General features: G+C 44.0%; 1 protein-coding gene and 2 pseudogenes across 2 annotated transcripts in view; 1 reads left to right on the top strand and 2 right to left on the bottom strand.

The window, feature by feature from the left end:
- LOC134910249 (alcohol dehydrogenase 1A-like) overlaps window positions 1–18,729 on the bottom strand; it is a 381,795-nt gene that overhangs the window by 192,742 nt on the left and 170,324 nt on the right. For both annotated transcript variants that reach the window (XM_063918078.1, XM_063918069.1), the window contains exon 3: window positions 10,166–10,307. In XM_063918078.1, coding sequence (XP_063774148.1) covers window positions 10,166–10,307 — 142 coding nt within the window. The remainder of the gene's footprint in view (window positions 1–10,165; window positions 10,308–18,729) is intronic.
- LOC134934509 (5S ribosomal RNA) lies at window positions 12,327–12,446 on the bottom strand (annotated as a pseudogene).
- Window positions 15,259–15,378, top strand: LOC134934515 (5S ribosomal RNA; annotated as a pseudogene).

Genomic DNA, 18,729 nt, shown 5'->3' on the forward strand with positions numbered 1-18,729 from the left:
ATGGATGGACTGCCGAGTGCCGACACAGAGGTAGCTACAGCCGTGGACTACCGTACTGTACTGTGTCTGCTGTTAATATAGACTGGATGATAATGAGATGTAGTATGTATAAAGAAGAAAGAAAAAAAAAACCACGGGTAGGTGGTATACAATTATGGATGGACTGCCGAGTGCCGACACAGAGGTAGCTACAGCCGTGAACTACCGTACTGTGTCTGCTGCTAGTAGACTGGATGATAAATAATGATATAAAAAATATATATATATATATATCACTACTGCAGCCGGACAAGTATATATTATATAATGACGGACCTGCTGGAGTGGACACTGTCTGTCAGCAGAATGAGTTTTTTAATTTTTATAGAATAAAAAAACACCACACAAGTCACACGACGAGTGTACTTTTTCAGGCAGACATTCAATCACAATATACTATACTGGTGGTCAGTGTGGTCAGGTCACTGGTCACAGTGGTCAGTGGTCAGTCACACTGGCAGTGGCACTCTGGCAGCAAAAGTGTGCACTGTTTAATATGTACTCCTGGCTCCTGCTATAACCTATAACTGCTCCCCAGTCTCCCCCACAATTAAGCTGTGTGAGCACAGTCAGATATTATACATAGATGATGCAGCACACTGGGCTGAGCACAGATATGGTATGTGAGTGTGACTGAGTCACTGTGTATCGTTTTTTTCAGGCAGAGAACAAGAACAGAACGGATTATTAAATAATAATAAATTATAAAACTGCACTGGTGGTCAGGTCACTGGTCATCAGTCACTAGTATAACTCCTCCTAAGCTCCAGTAAGTAAATGAAGTGTCTCACTCTCACTCTCCTATCTATTTTAATTTCTAAACGGAGAGGACGCCAGCCACGTCCTCTCCCTATCAATCTCAATGCACGTGTGAAAATGGCCGCGACGCGCGGCTCCTTATATAGAATCCGAGTCTCGCGATAGAATCCGAGCCTCGCGAGAATCCGACAGCGTGATGATGACGTTCGGGCGCGCTCGGGTTAACCGAGCAAGGCGGGAAGATCCGAGTCGCTCGGACCCGTGTAAAAAAACATGAAGTTCGGGCGGGTTCGGATTCAGAGAAACCGAACCCGCTCATCTCTAATATTTACTGTAGCTCATTGCATGCTTTCTTCAAGGGGATCTGGGCATGGGCATTGCAGTTTTTGTACATGACATACAATTCCAACCAAACCATTGCAGGAGCATTCAAAGCCATGTATACACGACTACATACAGTGTACATACAAATTCAGGGAGATCTGTCCAATAATTGTATAGTTAGTACCCATGATGCAAAGATGCCTTATTGCATATGCATGAACAATATATTTTTTTCTCCTGTTCCCCCAATTCACTAATTCTGTCACTGGCACTGCTGTAATGGGATCTACATTACAGCTGATCTCCAAACTTCAGAAAATCAGCCTCTGAATAAAATCGGTTTCCATTAATCACTAATGCTCCCCATTAGTGATTAATGGAAACCGATTTTATTCAGAGCCTGATTTTCTGAAGGTAGAAGAGAAAGCATTTATGGGAATATCATGAGTGTTAGAAATAAAGGAATGCATTGCATAACATGTATCACTGCGGCTGATTCAGACATAGATGTATTTGACACAGCATCTGCGTCTTTGGATGGACGGTGATTTTGCATAGCCAGGGTCAGCGAAGCTGAGTTTGGCCTCGACACACCCAGAAAATGGGGCCGACACATCCCCATTTTCTGAAACACTGGCTATCCCTGCCTCTTCCTTGCTCCCAAATTTCCACATCATGTCAATCATACTGCAGCTTATGGGCCACAGGTGGTCATTCCGAGTTGTTCGCTCGTTGCCGTTTTTCGCAATGCAGCTATTAGGTGGAAAATGCGCATGCGTATGGTACGCAGCGCGCATGCGCTAAGTAATTTAACACAAGTTCGAGTGACATTTTTTCATTGCTCGAGTGATCGTAGTGTGATTGACAGGAAGTGGGTGTATCTGGGCGGAAACTGGCCGTTTTCAGGGAGTGTGCTAAAAAACGCAGGAGTGGCTGGAGAAACGGGGGAGTGGATGGCCGAACGCAGGGCGTTTGTGACGTCAAAGCAGGAACTAAACAGACCGAGGTGATCGCAATCTAGGAGTAGGTCTGGAGCTACTCAGAAACTGCAAGGAATTATTTAGTAGCAGTTCTGGTAATCTTTCGCTCGCTATTCTGCTAAACTAAGATGCACTCCCAGAGGGCGGCGGCCTAGCGTGTGCAATGCTGCTAAAAGCAGCTAGCGAGCGAACAACTCGGAATGAGGGCCACAGTGACCACTATTGCAGACAGAATTACACATGTGCACATCTTAAAACTAGAGATGAGCGGGTTCGGTTCCTCAAAATCCGAACACGCCCGAACTTCAGTTTTTTTTACACGGGTCCGAGCGACTCGGATCTTCCCGCCTTGCTCGGTTAACCCGAGCGCGCCCGAACGTCATCATCACGCTATCGGATTCTCGCGAGGCTCGGATTCTATCGCGAGACTCGGATTCCATATAAGGAGCCGCGCGTCGCCGCCATTTTTCACACGTGCATTGAGATTCATAGGGAGAGGACGTGGCTGGCGTCCTCTCCGTTTATAGAGATTCGAGAAGAGAGTGAGACAGAGAGAGACACAGTAGTAATTTGGGGAGCATTAGGAGGAGTACTACTACTACTAGTACTTGCTGAAGTGATAGAGAGAGATAGTGTGACTGTATTATCTGACTTGTGGGGGAGACACTGACAGTGGGGAGCAGTTAGAGTCTGAGAGCAGGACTCAGGACTCAGGAGTACATATAACGTACAGTGCACACTTTTGCTGTCAGAGTGCCAGCCACACTGCCATTGTTTGTGACCACACTGACCACCAGTATAATATATATTGTGATTGTCTGCTTAGGACTCAGGAGTACTACTTGCAAGTTGCTGATAGTGTGACCAGTGACCTGACCACCAGTTTAATAATCACCACCAGTTTATGAGTTTAATATATATTATATATATATATATATATATATATATATAATTGTATATAATATATATATAATATTGTATACCACCTAGCACCTACCCGTGTTTTTTTTTTTTTTCTTTCTTCTTTATACATACTACTATAGTAGCTTACTGTAGCAGTCTGCGGTGCTGCTGAGCTGACAGTGTCCAGCAGGTCCGTCATCAGTCATTACATAATAAATATATAATATATACCTGTCCGGCTGCAGTACTAGTGATATTATATATACATATATATTGATTTCATCTCATTATCATCCAGTCTATATTAGCAGCAGACACAGTATGGTAGTCCACGGCTGTAGCTACCTCTGTGTCGGCACTCGGCAGTCCATCCATAATTGTATACCACCTACCCGTGGTTGTTTTTTTTTTCTTTCTTCTTTATACATACTACTATAGTAGCTTACTGTAGCAGTCTGCGGTGCTGCTGAGCTGACAGTGTCCAGCTGGTCCGTCATCAGTCATTACATAATAAATATATAATATATACCTGTCCGGCTGCAGTACTAGTGATATTAAATATACATATATATTGATTTCATCTCATTATCATCCAGTCTATATTAGCAGCAGACACAGTACGGTAGTCCACGGCTGTAGCTACCTCTGTGTCGGCACTCGGCAGTCCATCCATAAGTATACTAGTATCCATCCATCTCCATTGTTTACCTGAGGTGCCTTTTAGTTGTGCCTATTAAAATATGGAGAACAAAAATGTTGAGGTTCCAAAATTAGGGAAAGATCAAGATCCACTTCCACCTCGTGCTGAAGCTGCTGCCACTAGTCATGGCCGAGACGATGAAATGCCAGCAACGTCGTCTGCCAAGGCCGATGCCCAATGTCATAGTACAGAGCATGTAAAATCCAAAACACCAAATATCAGTAAAAAAAGGACTCCAAAACCTAAAATAAAATTGTCGGAGGAGAAGCGTAAACTTGCCAATATGCCATTTACCACACGGAGTGGCAAGGAACGGCTGAGGCCCTGGCCTATGTTCATGGCTAGTGGTTCAGCTTCACATGAGGATGGAAGCACTCAGCCTCTCGCTAGAAAAATGAAAAGACTCAAGCTGGCAAAAGCACCGCAAAGAACTGTGCGTTCTTCGAAATCCCAAATCTACAAGGAGAGTCCAATTGTGTCAGTTGCGATGCCTGACCTTCCCAACACTGGACGTGAAGAGCATGCACCTTCCACCATTTGCACGCCCCCTGCAAGTGCTGGAAGGAGCACCCGCAGTCCAGTTCCTGATAGTCAGATTGAAGATGTCAGTGTTGAAGTACACCAGGATGAGGAGGATATGGGTGTTGCTGGCGCTGGGGAGGAAATTGACCAGGAGGATTCTGATGGTGAGGTGGTTTGTTTAAGTCAGGGACCCGGGGAGACACTTGTTGTCCGTGGGAGGAATATGGCCATTGACATGCCTGGTGAAAATACCAAAAAAATCAGCTCTTCGGTGTGGAAGTATTTCAACAGAAATGCGGACAACAGGTGTCAAGCCGTGTGTTGCCTTTGTCAAGCTGTAATAAGTAGGGGTAAGGACGTTAACCACCTCGGAACATCCTCCCTGTCACAACTGAGGGCCTGAGCTGACGGAAGGCAGCCTCAGTTGTAGGGGCTGAGATGTACCGGAACCTGGGAGGTTGTATCAGACCCCTGGACATGTAAGTAACATGAAGAGAAACCGCCCGAAGGCGTGACCACGACAACTTGAGTAAAAGTCAATGATATTTATTTATGACAAACTCCATGCAAGTAGCAGTAAAAAGTAACATAAAAATCAGCAGAGAAATAATAATACAGTTCCTGGGTACTACAGGGTGGCAGGGGCCACAGAGCTCTGGTGGTATGAGACAGTTCTTATTATCTGCAAGTTGGAAAGTCCTTACCAGGCTCAACTGTAGCAATGAGGAAAGCCCAGGGTCGTACCAGCTGGTGTTCCAGGGAAAGCTGGACTGCTGTAGATAAAATGCTGCTGTGGGTACTGGTTAGAACCAGACAGGTGTTGGCACGGAGTGGATACTGGCTGGAACCAGTTAAATAATAAATAAAGCTTGAGAGCGATGCAATGTAGATGAAATGTAGAATTTGAGAGCGGAGAAATAATAATACCGGTGGAGAGTGGTAAACTGCAGAAAGGACACCGGCCCTTTAAGAGAAGCTGTACACTGCTGGAAGCTGAGCTGGAAGCAGGTGATGTTGTAGCTGGAAACAGGTGAGTCCAGAATGGATCAGAGAGTCAGGCTACACCGCAGATGGAATGCTGGTGCGGGTCTCTATAGCAGAAGTCTGGAGACAGGAGCTGGAACCTGGAAGACATTCACAGAAGAGAGACAAACTGGAACTAGGTTTGACAACCAAAGCACTGACGCCTTCCTTGCTCAGGCACAACCTATTTATACCTGCAGCAAGGAAGGCATTGGCTAGGCAATTATGCAAATTAATAATACTGACAACGGATTGGTAGGAATGATCAGCTGACAAAATCCAAGATGGCTGCGCCCATGCAGACACTTGGAGGGAAGTTTGGATTGTAATCCATGTGGTCTGGAAAACAGTAATGGCGACACCGGCCACCGGAGACAGGAGACGCCAGGCTGACAGATGCACATCCGACCACGCGGACACAGCGGAGGCCGCGGCTGACGTAATCGCCACTCTGAATGCAGAAGCTCAGGGACGGCGGCGGAGGCCGCGGGAGACGCCATGCCAGATGTATAAGGCGTTACTGTGACTGCGTCCAGAGAGACAGGAGAGGATGCGGGAATGTGCACATCAGGATAACAGATGGGATCCGGTCCTGGAGTGCTGAGCCAGCCTTAGGAGGCATCTGATAGGTAAGAAATGGCGTCCAGATACCCGGATCGTGACACTCCCTTATACGTCACCTGCAGCGCATTCATAATAAGTCAGTGACAAGTTCAAAAACTTTGGGTGACAGCGGAAGCAGTCCACTGACCAGTAAATCCCTTCCTCTTGTAACCAAGCTCACGCAAACCACCCCACCAACTCCCTCAGCGTCAATTTCCTCCTTACCCAGGAATGCCAATAGTCCTGCAGGCCATGTCACTGGCAATTCTGACGAGTCCTCTCCTGCCTGGGATTCCTCCGATGCATCCTTGAGTGTAATGCCTACTGCTGCTGGCGCTGCTGTTGTTGCTGCTGGGAGTCGATCGTCATCCCAGAGGGGAAGTCGTAAGCCCACTTGTACTACTTCCAGTAAGCAATTGACTGTCCAACAGTCCTTTGCGAGGAAGATGAAATATCACTGCAGTCATCCTGCTGCAAAGCGGATAACTGAGGCCTTGACAACTATGTTGGTGTTAGACGTGCGTCCGGTATCCGCCGTTAGTTCACAGGGAACTAGACAATTTCTTGAGGTAGTGTGCCCCCGTTACCAAATACCATCTAGGTTCCACTTCTCTAGGCAGGCGATACCGAGAATGTACACGGACGTCAGAAAAAGACTCACCAGTGTCCTAAAAAATGCAGTTGTACCCAATGTCCACTTAACCACGGACATGTGGACAAGTGGAGCAGGGCAGGGTCAGGACTATATGACTGTGACAGCCCACTGGGTAGATGTATGGACTCCCGCCGCAAGAACAGCAGCGGCGGAACCAGTAGCAGCATCTCGCAAACGCCAACTCTTTCCTAGGCAGGCTACGCTTTGTATCACCGCTTTCCAGAATACGCACACAGCTGAAAACCTCTTACGGCAACTGAGGAAGATCATCGCGGAATGGCTTACCCCAATTGGACTCTCCTGTGGATTTGTGGCATCGGACAACGCCAGCAATATTGTGTGTGCATTAAATATGGGCAAATTCCAGCACGTCCCATGTTTTGCACATACCTTGAATTTGGTGGTGCAGAATTTTTTAAAAAACGACAGGGGTGTGCAAGAGATGCTGTCGGTGGCCAGAAGAATTGCGGGACACTTTCGGCGTACAGGCACCACGTACAGAAGACTGGAGCACCACCAAAAACAACTGAACCTGCCCTGCCATCATCTGAAGCAAGAAGTGGTAACGAGGTGGAATTCAACCCTATATGCTTCAGGGGTTGGAGGAGCAGCAAAAGGCCATTCAAGCCTATACAATTCAGCACGATATAGGAGGTGGAATGCACCTGTCTCAAGCGCAGTGGAGAATGATTTCAACATTGTGCAAGGTTCTGATGCCCTTTGAACTTGCCACACGTGAAGTCAGTTCAGACACTGCCAGCCTGAGTCAGGTCATTCCCCTCATCAGGCTTTTGCAGAAGAAGCTGGAGACATTGAAGGAGGAGCTAACACGGAGCGATTCCGCTAGGCATGTGGGACTTGTGGATGGAGCCCTTAATTCGCTTAACAAGGATTCACGGGTGGTCAATCTGTTGAAATCAGAGCACTACATTTTGGCCACCATGCTCGATCCTAGATTTAAAGCCTACCTTGGATCTCTCTTTCCGGCAGACACAAGTCTGCTGGGGTTCAAAGACCTGCTGGTGAGAAAATTGTCAAGTCAAGCGGAACGCGACCTGTCAACATCTCCTCCTTCACATTCTCCCGCAACTGGGGGTGCGAGGAAAAGGCTCAGAATTCCGAGCCCACCCGCTGGCGGTGATGCAGGGCAGTCTGGAGCGACTGCTGATGCTGACATCTGATCCGGACTGAAGGACCTGACAACGATTACGGACATGTCGTCTACTGTCACTGCATATGATTCTCTCACCATTGAAAGAATGGTGGAGGATTTTATGAGTGACCGCATCCAAGTAGGCACGTCACACAGTCCGTACTTATACTGGCAGGAAAAAGAGGCAATTTGGAGGCCCTTGCACAAACTGGCTTTATTCTACCTAAGTTGCCCTCCCACAAGTGTGTACTCCGAAAGAGTGTTTAGTGCCGCCGCTCACCTTGTCAGCAATCGGCGTACGAGGTTACATCCAGAAAATGTGGAGAAGATGATGTTCATTAAAATGAATTATAATCAATTCCTCCGTGGAGACATTGACCAGCAGCAATTGCCTCCACAAAGTACACAGGGAGCTGAGATGGTGGATTCCAGTGGGGACGAATTGATAATCTGTGAGAAGGGGGATGTACACGGTGATATATCGGAGGATGATGATGAGGTGGACATCTTGCCTTTGTAGAGCCAGTTTGTGCAAGGAGAGATTAATTGCTTCTTTTTAGGTGGGGGTCCAAACCAACCCGTCATTTCAGTCACAGTCGTGTGGCAGACCCTGTCACTGAAATGATGGGTTGGTTAAAGTGTGCATGTCCTGTTTATACAACATAAGGGTGGGTGGGAGGGCCCAAGGACAATTCCATCTTGCACCTCTTTTTTCTTTCATTTTTCTTTGCGTCATGTGCTGTTTGGGGAGTATTTTTTGGAAGGGCCATCCTGCGTGACACTGCAGTGCCACTCCTAGATGGGCCCGGTGTTTGTGTCGGCCACTAGGGTCGCTTATCTTACTCACACAGCTACCTCATTGCGCCTCTTTTATTCTTTGCGTCATGTGCTGTTTGGGGAGGGTTTTTTGGAAGGGCCATCCTGCGTGACACTGCAGTGCCACTCCTAGATGGGCCCGGTGTTTGTGTCGGCCACTAGGGTCGCTTATCTTACTCACACAGCTACCTCATTGCGCCTCCTTTTTTCTTTGCGTCATGTGCTGTTTGGGGAGGGTTTTTTGGAAGGGACATCCTGCGTGACACTGCAGTGCCACTCCTAGATGGGCCCGGTGTTTGTGTCGGCCACTAGGGTCGCTTATCTTACTCACACAGCTACCTCATTGCGCCTCTTTTTTTCTTTGCGTCATGTGCTGTTTGGGGAGGGTTTTTTGGAAGGGCCATCCTGCGTGACACTGCAGTGCCACTCCTAGATGGGCCAGGTGTTTGTGTCGGCCACTAGGGTCGCTTATCTTACTCACACAGCTACCTCATTGCGCCTCTTTTTTTCTTTGCGTCATGTGCTGTTTGGGGAGGGTTTTTTGGAAGGGACATCCTGCGTGACACTGCAGTGCCACTCCTAGATGGTCCAGGTGTTTGTGTCGGCCACTAGGGTCGCTTAGCTTAGTCATCCAGCGACCTCGGTGCAAATTTTAGGACTAAAAATAATATTGTGAGGTGTGAGGTATTCAGAATAGACTGAAAATGAGTGGAAATTATGGTTTTTGAGGTTAATAATACTTTGGGATCAAAATGACCCCCAAATTCTATGATTTAAGCTGTTTTTTAGTGTTTTTTGAAAAAAACACCCGAATCCAAAACACACCCGAATCCGACAAAAAAAATTCGGTGAGGTTTTGCCAAAACGCGGTCGAACCCAAAACACGGCCGCGGAACCGAACCCAAAACCAAAACCCGAAAAATTTCAAGTGCACATCTCTACTTAAAACATCAGAGATGTACTGAAAACATTGGGTTTGTCTGCATCTCTGAATCATGCTCACTGTATGTAGCACCTACATACAGTATTTATGTAGATCAGTGATTCTCAACCCTTTTCCCAACAGGTCACATTTTGCGGATTTCTGTCTGTGGAATCTGATGGGATAATTACTGAAGCAGAAAAATCGATGAACTCATCTACAAAACATGACCTGTTGCTGGTACTTGAGCACTGGAGTTGAGATCAGCTGAGGTAGATTATTGACAGTCATGGTTATCCTGAAGGAGTTTCTACTTTTTCATATGACCCATTAAAAGTCAGCTATTATTATTATGCTTTGCAGGATAGTGTAACAGTAAAATGTATAAAACAGAGCTATATATGCCATGTAATGAATGTTAGTAAATTCTCTTATACTTTAAAGTTACTTGTATAATGAAAAATAAAAATTTTAAACAAAGAAAACCTCTAGTGATGGTCCAATACTATTTTTACACCAAGCATGGTCCAAGGGATGTTTAAGATAAGTGCCGATGTAGATAAATGGCACTGTGAAATAAATATATCATATGAATGGAGTATCTATTGCATGTAACGCCATCTATGTAGAGATATTCTGCAACAGCAGTTGTACAAAGTTGTAATAAACCCAGTTCTAATGCTGTAGTCAGTGATGTTTTTGTACACACAAGTGTTTTATGGAAATTGACTGCTGTTTCTGCTATTTACTAAAGGCTGAAGCACACCTGGTTTTAGGTCAGTCACATCTTCCCCAACACTTTCAATGATCCCAGCTCCTTCATGACCAAGAATTACTGGAAAATCAATATTTTTAATTTCACCATGCTTCGCGTGGTCATCTGTCCGACATATCGATGTAGATACCATCTAAATGAATTAGAAAGAATATTGTTCAGATGTTTGAATATACTTTACTTGTTCTTATAAGTATATAAAACAGCAATATTTATATCTGTGTATTGACTTTTTATAATACATAAAAATAGGTTGTCTATTCTGGTAAATTGTACCACAGATGAACATAGTGATACACAATACGTGTAGGGCAAGGCCATGTTTGATACAGACACAGGAAGATCAGAGCTACTGTACTACTACAGTATTCTTTCTTAGCATCTCAGGTGCCTTGGTATCACACTCCCAACTGTGGCTATATGGGCTATATGATTGAAGCCACTTGGTAATGACGTAACTCTGACAGTGAAACAGAAAGAATAGACTTGCTGCCAGATTGTCAGTGTATTCTACCAATGCAGATCTTGGCCTTATGAGACTATTCAAGAAGGAAAGGTAAGAATTATGAAAAGGGAGAATATGTTCAGGGGAGAGGGTAAAATATTTTGCTGCAGAGTTGTGTAGCGGAGGTGGTGGATATGATGATGTAGGCTGGAGAATGTCCTACTACATGGGGAAAAGGGAGAATGTGCTTCTACATAAGTATTGAGGCAATATGCCCTTACAGAGGTGATGGGAGGGAAAAGATGTTTTATGCAAGGTCATTGCTAGGGTGTTTGACAATTTTCTGCAAACTATAAATTTGCACCCAGAGCCGGCCCTAACCAATATGATGCCCTAGGCAAGATTTTGGCTGGTGCCCCCTAGCACCACCGCTGGTTCCGCCTCTGACCTTGCATCTCTTTCTCAGCACCATCACCCCTCACCCATAGCAGTCCTTATTTTGGTGTTTGTACCCCCTATATTTTAAATAGGAACAGTTCGCACTTTTGGTGCACAGCCCAAAAAGGGGTGTGCTTTTGCTGGCAAGGGGCATGGCCACACAATAGTAACCCCAATTCCAATTATGCCACACAGTACTGCAACTTTATTCACATTTTATCATGCGATAGTGTCCATAATTCATATTACATCCCACAGCAGTATCACTTTACCTTATAAACGTTACTCCTCACAGTAGAGCCCCTTATTCACATTATATCACACTGAATTGCTTCTTATTCACATTACACCACACCCTATTGCTCTTTATTCACATTAGACGATACAGTAGTGCCCTTTCTATATGCAACGCCACATAGTAGAGCACCTTATACACATAATGACACAGATTAGTAATGCATTTATACACAATTCCACACAGTAGTGCCCCTTACACATCTGAGACACATTAATGTCCTTATAGACATAATGCACCTTACACATATGCCGCACATTATTAATGCCCTTATACACATAATGACACACATAGTGCCCCCTATACATTTGCTGCACATTATTAGTGCCCCTATACACATAATGACACACATACAGTAGTACCCTGTTACACATATGCCGCACATTATTAATGCCCTTATACAGGTTGAGTATCCCTTATCCAAAATGCTTGGGACCAGAGGTATTTTGGATATCGGATTTTTCCGTATTTTGGAATAATTGCATACCATAATGAGATATCATGGCAATGGGACCTAAATCTAAGCACAGAATGCATTTATGTTTTATATGCACCTTATACACACATATACCAAAAAACCAAAAAGAGAGATTTGAAAGAAAGGACTCTTTTTTGGGAGCACTCTTAATTCAGAGGTTATTAGTATAATAGGTAAATCGTCAAAAAACAATTTAATCTGTAAAAGTCAAATTCTAGGAGTGGCTATATGTGAAAAACAAAACTTAGCGAAAATATTAATGAATCGAATTATTCGTGATCTCCAAATTCACGATATACAAATTGCCAGGAGTAGAATTCTGTGACGCTTTTGTCAAAAAGAATCTGTATAATATATTTTGTGGAATATATGACCATCATTCATACTGCTAATATCCATTACGGATTTTATAAATGCAGAGAAATAAAATCATTGGTCATGCGAATCCCAGTATTGAATGACATAAGGTTGAGTGCCAATGTGTCCGATAGCCAATTTATTGCAGTACCAGGGTGTTCAAAGGAGGTCTCCCTTCCTTGTACTAACCCGGCCTTTCACTGCTTAGCTTCCAAGTTCGGAAGAGATTGGGCATCTCCAGTGAAGTGTGACCGCAAATATTGGACTTTTCTCCTTGGTCACTCCAATTATATGCCAAATGGTTGCTGTATATTAGGAATGGGGAGTATACGTAATTCGTAACAGGTAAGTTACAAATAAAGGAGATTACATGCAGTCAGCTGATTTATCAACATATGACACAACAGTCACAAAGGTTAATTATATCTGCATAATTAATCAGGTATGTGGAAAAAATTCAAATATACCACATCTTATGATAATATGTGACACGGCGGTCTCAAAAATGAGAGAAATAAGCACACATATAGTTATAAATATTCAGCAGATGTAATGAAGCAGCCACCAAAAAAGGAAGAGAAAGTAGACGTATGTAATTATCCTAATCAATCACCAGCTAATTAATCAGCATATGACACAATGGTCAAAAAGAGATAATTATACATACGCTCCCTTGACTATGTGACTGAATTTTTTGAATTGACCTATAATCAGTTGATAAACAGGTACGTGACACAGCAGCCACAAAAAGAAATTAAATGCATGTGATCAAACAATCTCCTGCTAATTAGTTAGCATATGACACAGTGGTCACTAAAAAGATAATTATGAACACAATTCCTTAATTATACAGCATGTGACGTGGCAGTCACAGAAGACATGTGGATAAATTATTGAGGATAATATATGTGGGAAAATTCATACATGCCACATATGGATACTAATTAATTATCCTTACATCTGAGCTTAGGACGGATCATCAGTACGGCCGTACCAATTTACTTAAATAATTGATTTAATTTATGCTGAAAAGGACAGCATGTATCTATGGCATAGTAACAAACAGACGGACATAAATCAGCCGGATACCAGCTCTTTATGAAAGGCCCGAATGGCGTAATAACAGGAAAACGGACTTATATCAATCAGATACCGGCTTTTGATGATGGGCCCCTCTGGGTCACTGAGGGAAGGGGAAAAGGTGGGAGGGGGAGGGGGAGGGGGAAGGGAAGGAAAAAAGGGAAAGGATATGTATCACAGCAGGTTATAAATAAACCTGCAGAGAGTGATCAAAGGATTTATGCAAGAAAAGGATAACCGCAAATAACTAGTATGTCAGACAGTTAAAGCCTTGCAAAATGGTATTATAAAGTGAATGGATTTCTCATTTGTGTGAGGTGTATACGATACCAGTACTGATATATGTAATGCCGTTCCACTCGTGGCCGTGTAGAAGCTCCGGAGACTGCAGCAGCGTGTGTCCGTGTTGACGCTCCAGGAGAGCGGTAGTTTGAGGCCGTTGCCGTGGGGACACTTCAGAAGCTGCAGCGGCGTATGTCCGTGGTCTCTCTGGGAGAGAGCGATGGCTGGGGCCGTTGCTTGGTGACAGTCTAAGCGCTCCGGCTAGGACGTCCTGTGATCAAGCTTATCTTGCGAAACGTACGTCAGGTATAGCGATCACGTGCTGCGCACACGTGACCGCGCTAGCCGGAGCGCTTAGACTGTCACCAAGCAACGGCCCCAGCCATCGCTCTCTCCCAGAGAGACCACGGACATACGCCGCTGCAGCTTCTGAAGTGTCCCCACGGCAACGGCCTCAAACTACCGCTCTCCTGGAGCGTCAACACGGACACACGCTGCTGCAGTCTCCGGAGCTTCTACACGGCCACGAGTGGAACGGCATTACATATATCAGTACTGGTATCGTATACACCTCACACAAATGAGAAATCCATTCACTTTATAATACCATTTTGCAAGGCTTTAACTGTCTGACATACTAGTTATTTGCGGTTATCCTTTTCTTGCATAAATCCTTTGATCACTCTCTGCAGGTTTATTTATAACCTGCTGTGATACATATCCTTTCCCTTTTTTCCTTCCCTTCCCCCTCCCCCTCCCCCTCCCACCTTTTCCCCTTCCCTCAGTGACCCAGAGGGGCCCATCATCAAAAGCCAGTATCTGATTGATATAAGTCCGTTTTCCTGTTATTACGCCATTCGGGCCTTTCATAAAGAGCTGGTATCCGGCTGATTTATGTCCGTCTGTTTGTTACTATGCCATAGATACATGCTGTCCTTTTCAGCATAAATTAAATCAATTATTTAAGTAAATTGGTACGGCCGTACTGATGATCCGTCCTAAGCTCAGATGTAAGGATAATTAATTAGTATCCATATGTGGCATGTATGAATTTTCCCACATATATTATCCTCAATAATTTATCCACATGTCTTCTGTGACTGCCACGTCACATGCTGTATAATTAAGGAATTGTGTTCATAATTATCTTTTTAGTGACCACTGTGTCATATGCTAACTAATTAGCAGGAGATTGTTTGATCACATGCATTTAATTTCTTTTTGTGGCTGCTGTGTCACGTACCTGTTTATCAACTGATTATAGGTCAATTCAAAAAATTCAGTCACATAGTCAAGGGAGCGTATGTATAATTATCTCTTTTTGACCATTGTGTCATATGCTGATTAATTAGCTGGTGATTGATTAGGATAATTACATACGTCTACTTTCTCTTCCTTTTTTGGTGGCTGCTTCATTACATCTGCTGAATATTTATAACTATATGTGTGCTTATTTCTCTCATTTTTGAGACCGCCGTGTCACATATTATCATAAGATGTGGTATATTTGAATTTTTTCCACATACCTGATTAATTATGCAGATATAATTAACCTTTGTGACTGTTGTGTCATATGTTGATAAATCAGCTGACTGCATGTAATCTCCTTTATTTGTAACTTACCTGTTACGAATTACGTATACTCCCCATTCCTAATATACAGCAACCATTTGGCATATAATTGGAGTGACCAAGGAGAAAAGTCCAATATTTGCGGTCACACTTCACTGGAGATGCCCAATCTCTTCCGAACTTGGAAGCTAAGCAGTGAAAGGCCGGGTTAGTACAAGGAAGGGAGACCTCCTTTGAACACCCTGGTACTGCAATAAATTGGCTATCGGACACATTGGCACTCAACCTTATGTCATTCAATACTGGGATTCGCATGACCAATGATTTTATTTCTCTGCATTTATAAAATCCGTAATGGATATTAGCAGTATGAATGATGGTCATATATTCCACAAAATATATTATACAGATTCTTTTTGACAAAAGCGTCACAGAATTCTACTCCTGGCAATTTGTATATCGTGAATTTGGAGATCACGAATAATTCGATTCATTAATATTTTCGCTAAGTTTTGTTTTTCACATATAGCCACTCCTAGAATTTGACTTTTACAGATTAAATTGTTTTTTGACGATTTACCTATTATACTAATAACCTCTGAATTAAGAGTGCTCCCAAAAAAGAGTCCTTTCTTTCAAATCTCTCTTTTTGGTTTTTTGGTACTTGTTACTCCCTGGCTCTAGGGAGCACCACTGAAAGCAACATTATATGATACTGGGTTAACCCCTACAACATCTATAGTTGCCATATACAGAAGAAATTCTATTTAAATTCAGTTCTTTCAGAGGCCACTATTTGTTTATAAAATCTTGTTTGGACTGGTGCGGTTCCCTCCTAAACCCTATTTCCTAACCTTATACACACAGCCTGAAGGTAATTTTAGCCAATATTTTTTTATAACTTTGTGCATTAAACAAAGTGTGTCTACATTCACACAATTCATTTATGTTTCATATACACCTTATATACACAGTCTGAAGGTCATTTAATACAATATTTTTAATAACTGTGTGTATTAAACAAAGTTTGTGTACATTGAGCCATCAGAAAACAAAAGTTTCACTATCTCACTCTCGCTCAAAAAAGTCTGTATTTCGGAATATTCCGTATTTCGGATATTTGGATATGGGATACTCAACCTGTACACATAATGACACACATAGTGCCCCTTTACACATATGTTGCACATTATTAATGCATTTTTACATGACACACATAATGCTCCTTACACATATTTAGAACACTACTGCACAACCAACCCACTCACATGCACACAGCACTCACACATGCACACAGCACTACCACTAACACTGTGACCTCTGCCTCTGCTTGGATATAGTTGTGTCCTCATAAATCTTGCCTCAATGCTAACATCGGGCACCTTTTTTTATGAAAATGCATCTTATTTGCATTGCTTAAGTATGTGGCTAGGATGCATAAACAGCTTCTGCTGATTAAACTGATATGCAGCATGCCTATATACTGTGTGAGACAGTGGCTGTATCTGCATATGAAATGCTACATACAGAATATAGGCATGTCGCATATCATTTTAATCAGCAGAAGCTGCTGATGCCCCTAGGCATATCAAATGCCCTAGGCAATTGCCTATTTGCCTATGCCTATGACCGGCTCTGTAATTGCACCCTACCTCCCATACATAATAAAGGGACAGTGTGTGCTGCAAAAACAGGGGTGTGGTCTCACAAGGAAGTGGCGTGGCCACACAGTGGTACCCTAATTTAAATTACGACACACAGTAGCACAATCTTATTCACATACACCACACATAGCGCCCCTAATTCATATTATATTACATAGCGGTTTCCCTTACTCATGCAATTTCAAAGTAGTGTCTCCTAGTCATGTTATGCTACACAGTAGTACCCCTTGTTCACATCACACTACACAGTAGTGCCCTTATACACAATGCCCACAGTAGTGTCCGTTATACAGATGGAGCCGCACTCATCTGAGGAGGCTCCATCGCAGGCGTGCACTACCGGCGTGACTAGGCGATCCGTCCACCTAGTCACGCACGGATTGCACAGAAACGCTCTCCCATTCATAGAATAGGAGAGCGTCTCCATCAGGGCGTGCGCGCCCGCCCAGACAGAGATGCTCTCCCATTCATGTGAATGGGCTGCGTCTCCATCACTGGCGCGCACGCCCAGGCGGGATGGAGACACCTGATTCCTAGTCGTGCCTATGCAAGCGCGCCTAGGCAATGCCGGAGCCACAACTAACGTGGCTCCATCTGTATACATAATGTCCACAGTAGTGCTACTTACACATAATGCCCACAGTAGTAGTGCCCCTTACACATAATATCCATAATAGCAGTACCACACATAATGCCCAAAGTAGTAGTGCCACACTTATTGCCAACAGCAGTAGTGCCTCTCTTACACATATCTCCACAGAAGGAGAGGGGAGGGCGGAGTGTGGTATTAACACAGGAGTTCAGCACTGAGTGGACTGGTGACTGATGAGCCACTTCACACTGCCGCTGCAGTCATACTTTTTAACTGGCGCAGTGGCAGCTGGCAGAAACAGCAGAGTATCAGTGCGGGGAACCGCCTCTCCAGCCTGTCACCTACATTCTTTACGTACTCTGCTGAGAGGGTTGCGCCGGACCTGATTACATGGGTGATAGGGTAATGTGTTATTACAGAAGTGATGGGCTGGTACAGTATGTGCTACTATAGAGTCAAGGTGAGGGAAGTGCTTCTAACATGGTGACTGGGAGTTACAGGAAATAAATGTTTGAGAACCGGAGTGAAGGGAGAAATGTGTTGCAAAACATGTGAGGAAGAACATGTATTTTTAAACAGGTGAGTGAGAACAGATGTGTTGCAGGGGAGGCACAAGACATGCTACCTATGTGCTATGACCATACCCACTGCATGAGAAGACAACAGTCCTTATAGTGGACACCAGCTCACTTGATGCAGTGAACACACTTCTGTCTTCATGAGGAATTTGCATCATCGTGGCCCCATATACTGCTTTACAATGCTTTGCATAGCGGCAGGTGAGGCCACGATATGATGCAATCAAGCCCCCTGCAACTCCCACTTATCAGGACGTATGATACAGGCTAAGTAAGTAAGTACAGTAAGTAACTCATGATCAGTGACTCAAATTTAGCCCTGCATACCTCACACATACAGAGTTGAAGTACCTCATTTACTGAGCAGACCATACGTGATTTCACATTACACAGGTATCAGAAATGGGCTATTCAGGTATGCACATTTCAATTGCATCAATACTTTCAATGCAAAGGCAAACTTAGGGGGTCATTCCGAGTTGATTGCACGCTGCAGTTTTTCGCAGAGTAGCGATCAGGTCACTACTGCACATGCATATGCACCACAATGCGCTGGTGTGTCGTACAGGTACAAAGCGGATCGTTGCTGAGCGATGGATTTAACGAAGAATCCATTCGCACATCCGATCGCACGGAGATTGACAGGAAGAAGGAGTTTGTGGGTGTCAACTGACCGTTATCTGGGAGTGTTTGGAAAAATGCAGGCGTGTCCAAGCGTTTGCAGGGCTGGTGTCTGAAGTCAATTCCGGCACCAAAAAGACTGAAGTGATCGCA

The sequence above is a fragment of the Pseudophryne corroboree genome, chromosome 1, assembly GCF_028390025.1.
Source record: "Pseudophryne corroboree isolate aPseCor3 chromosome 1, aPseCor3.hap2, whole genome shotgun sequence".
Lineage (NCBI taxonomy): Eukaryota > Metazoa > Chordata > Amphibia > Anura > Myobatrachidae > Pseudophryne > Pseudophryne corroboree.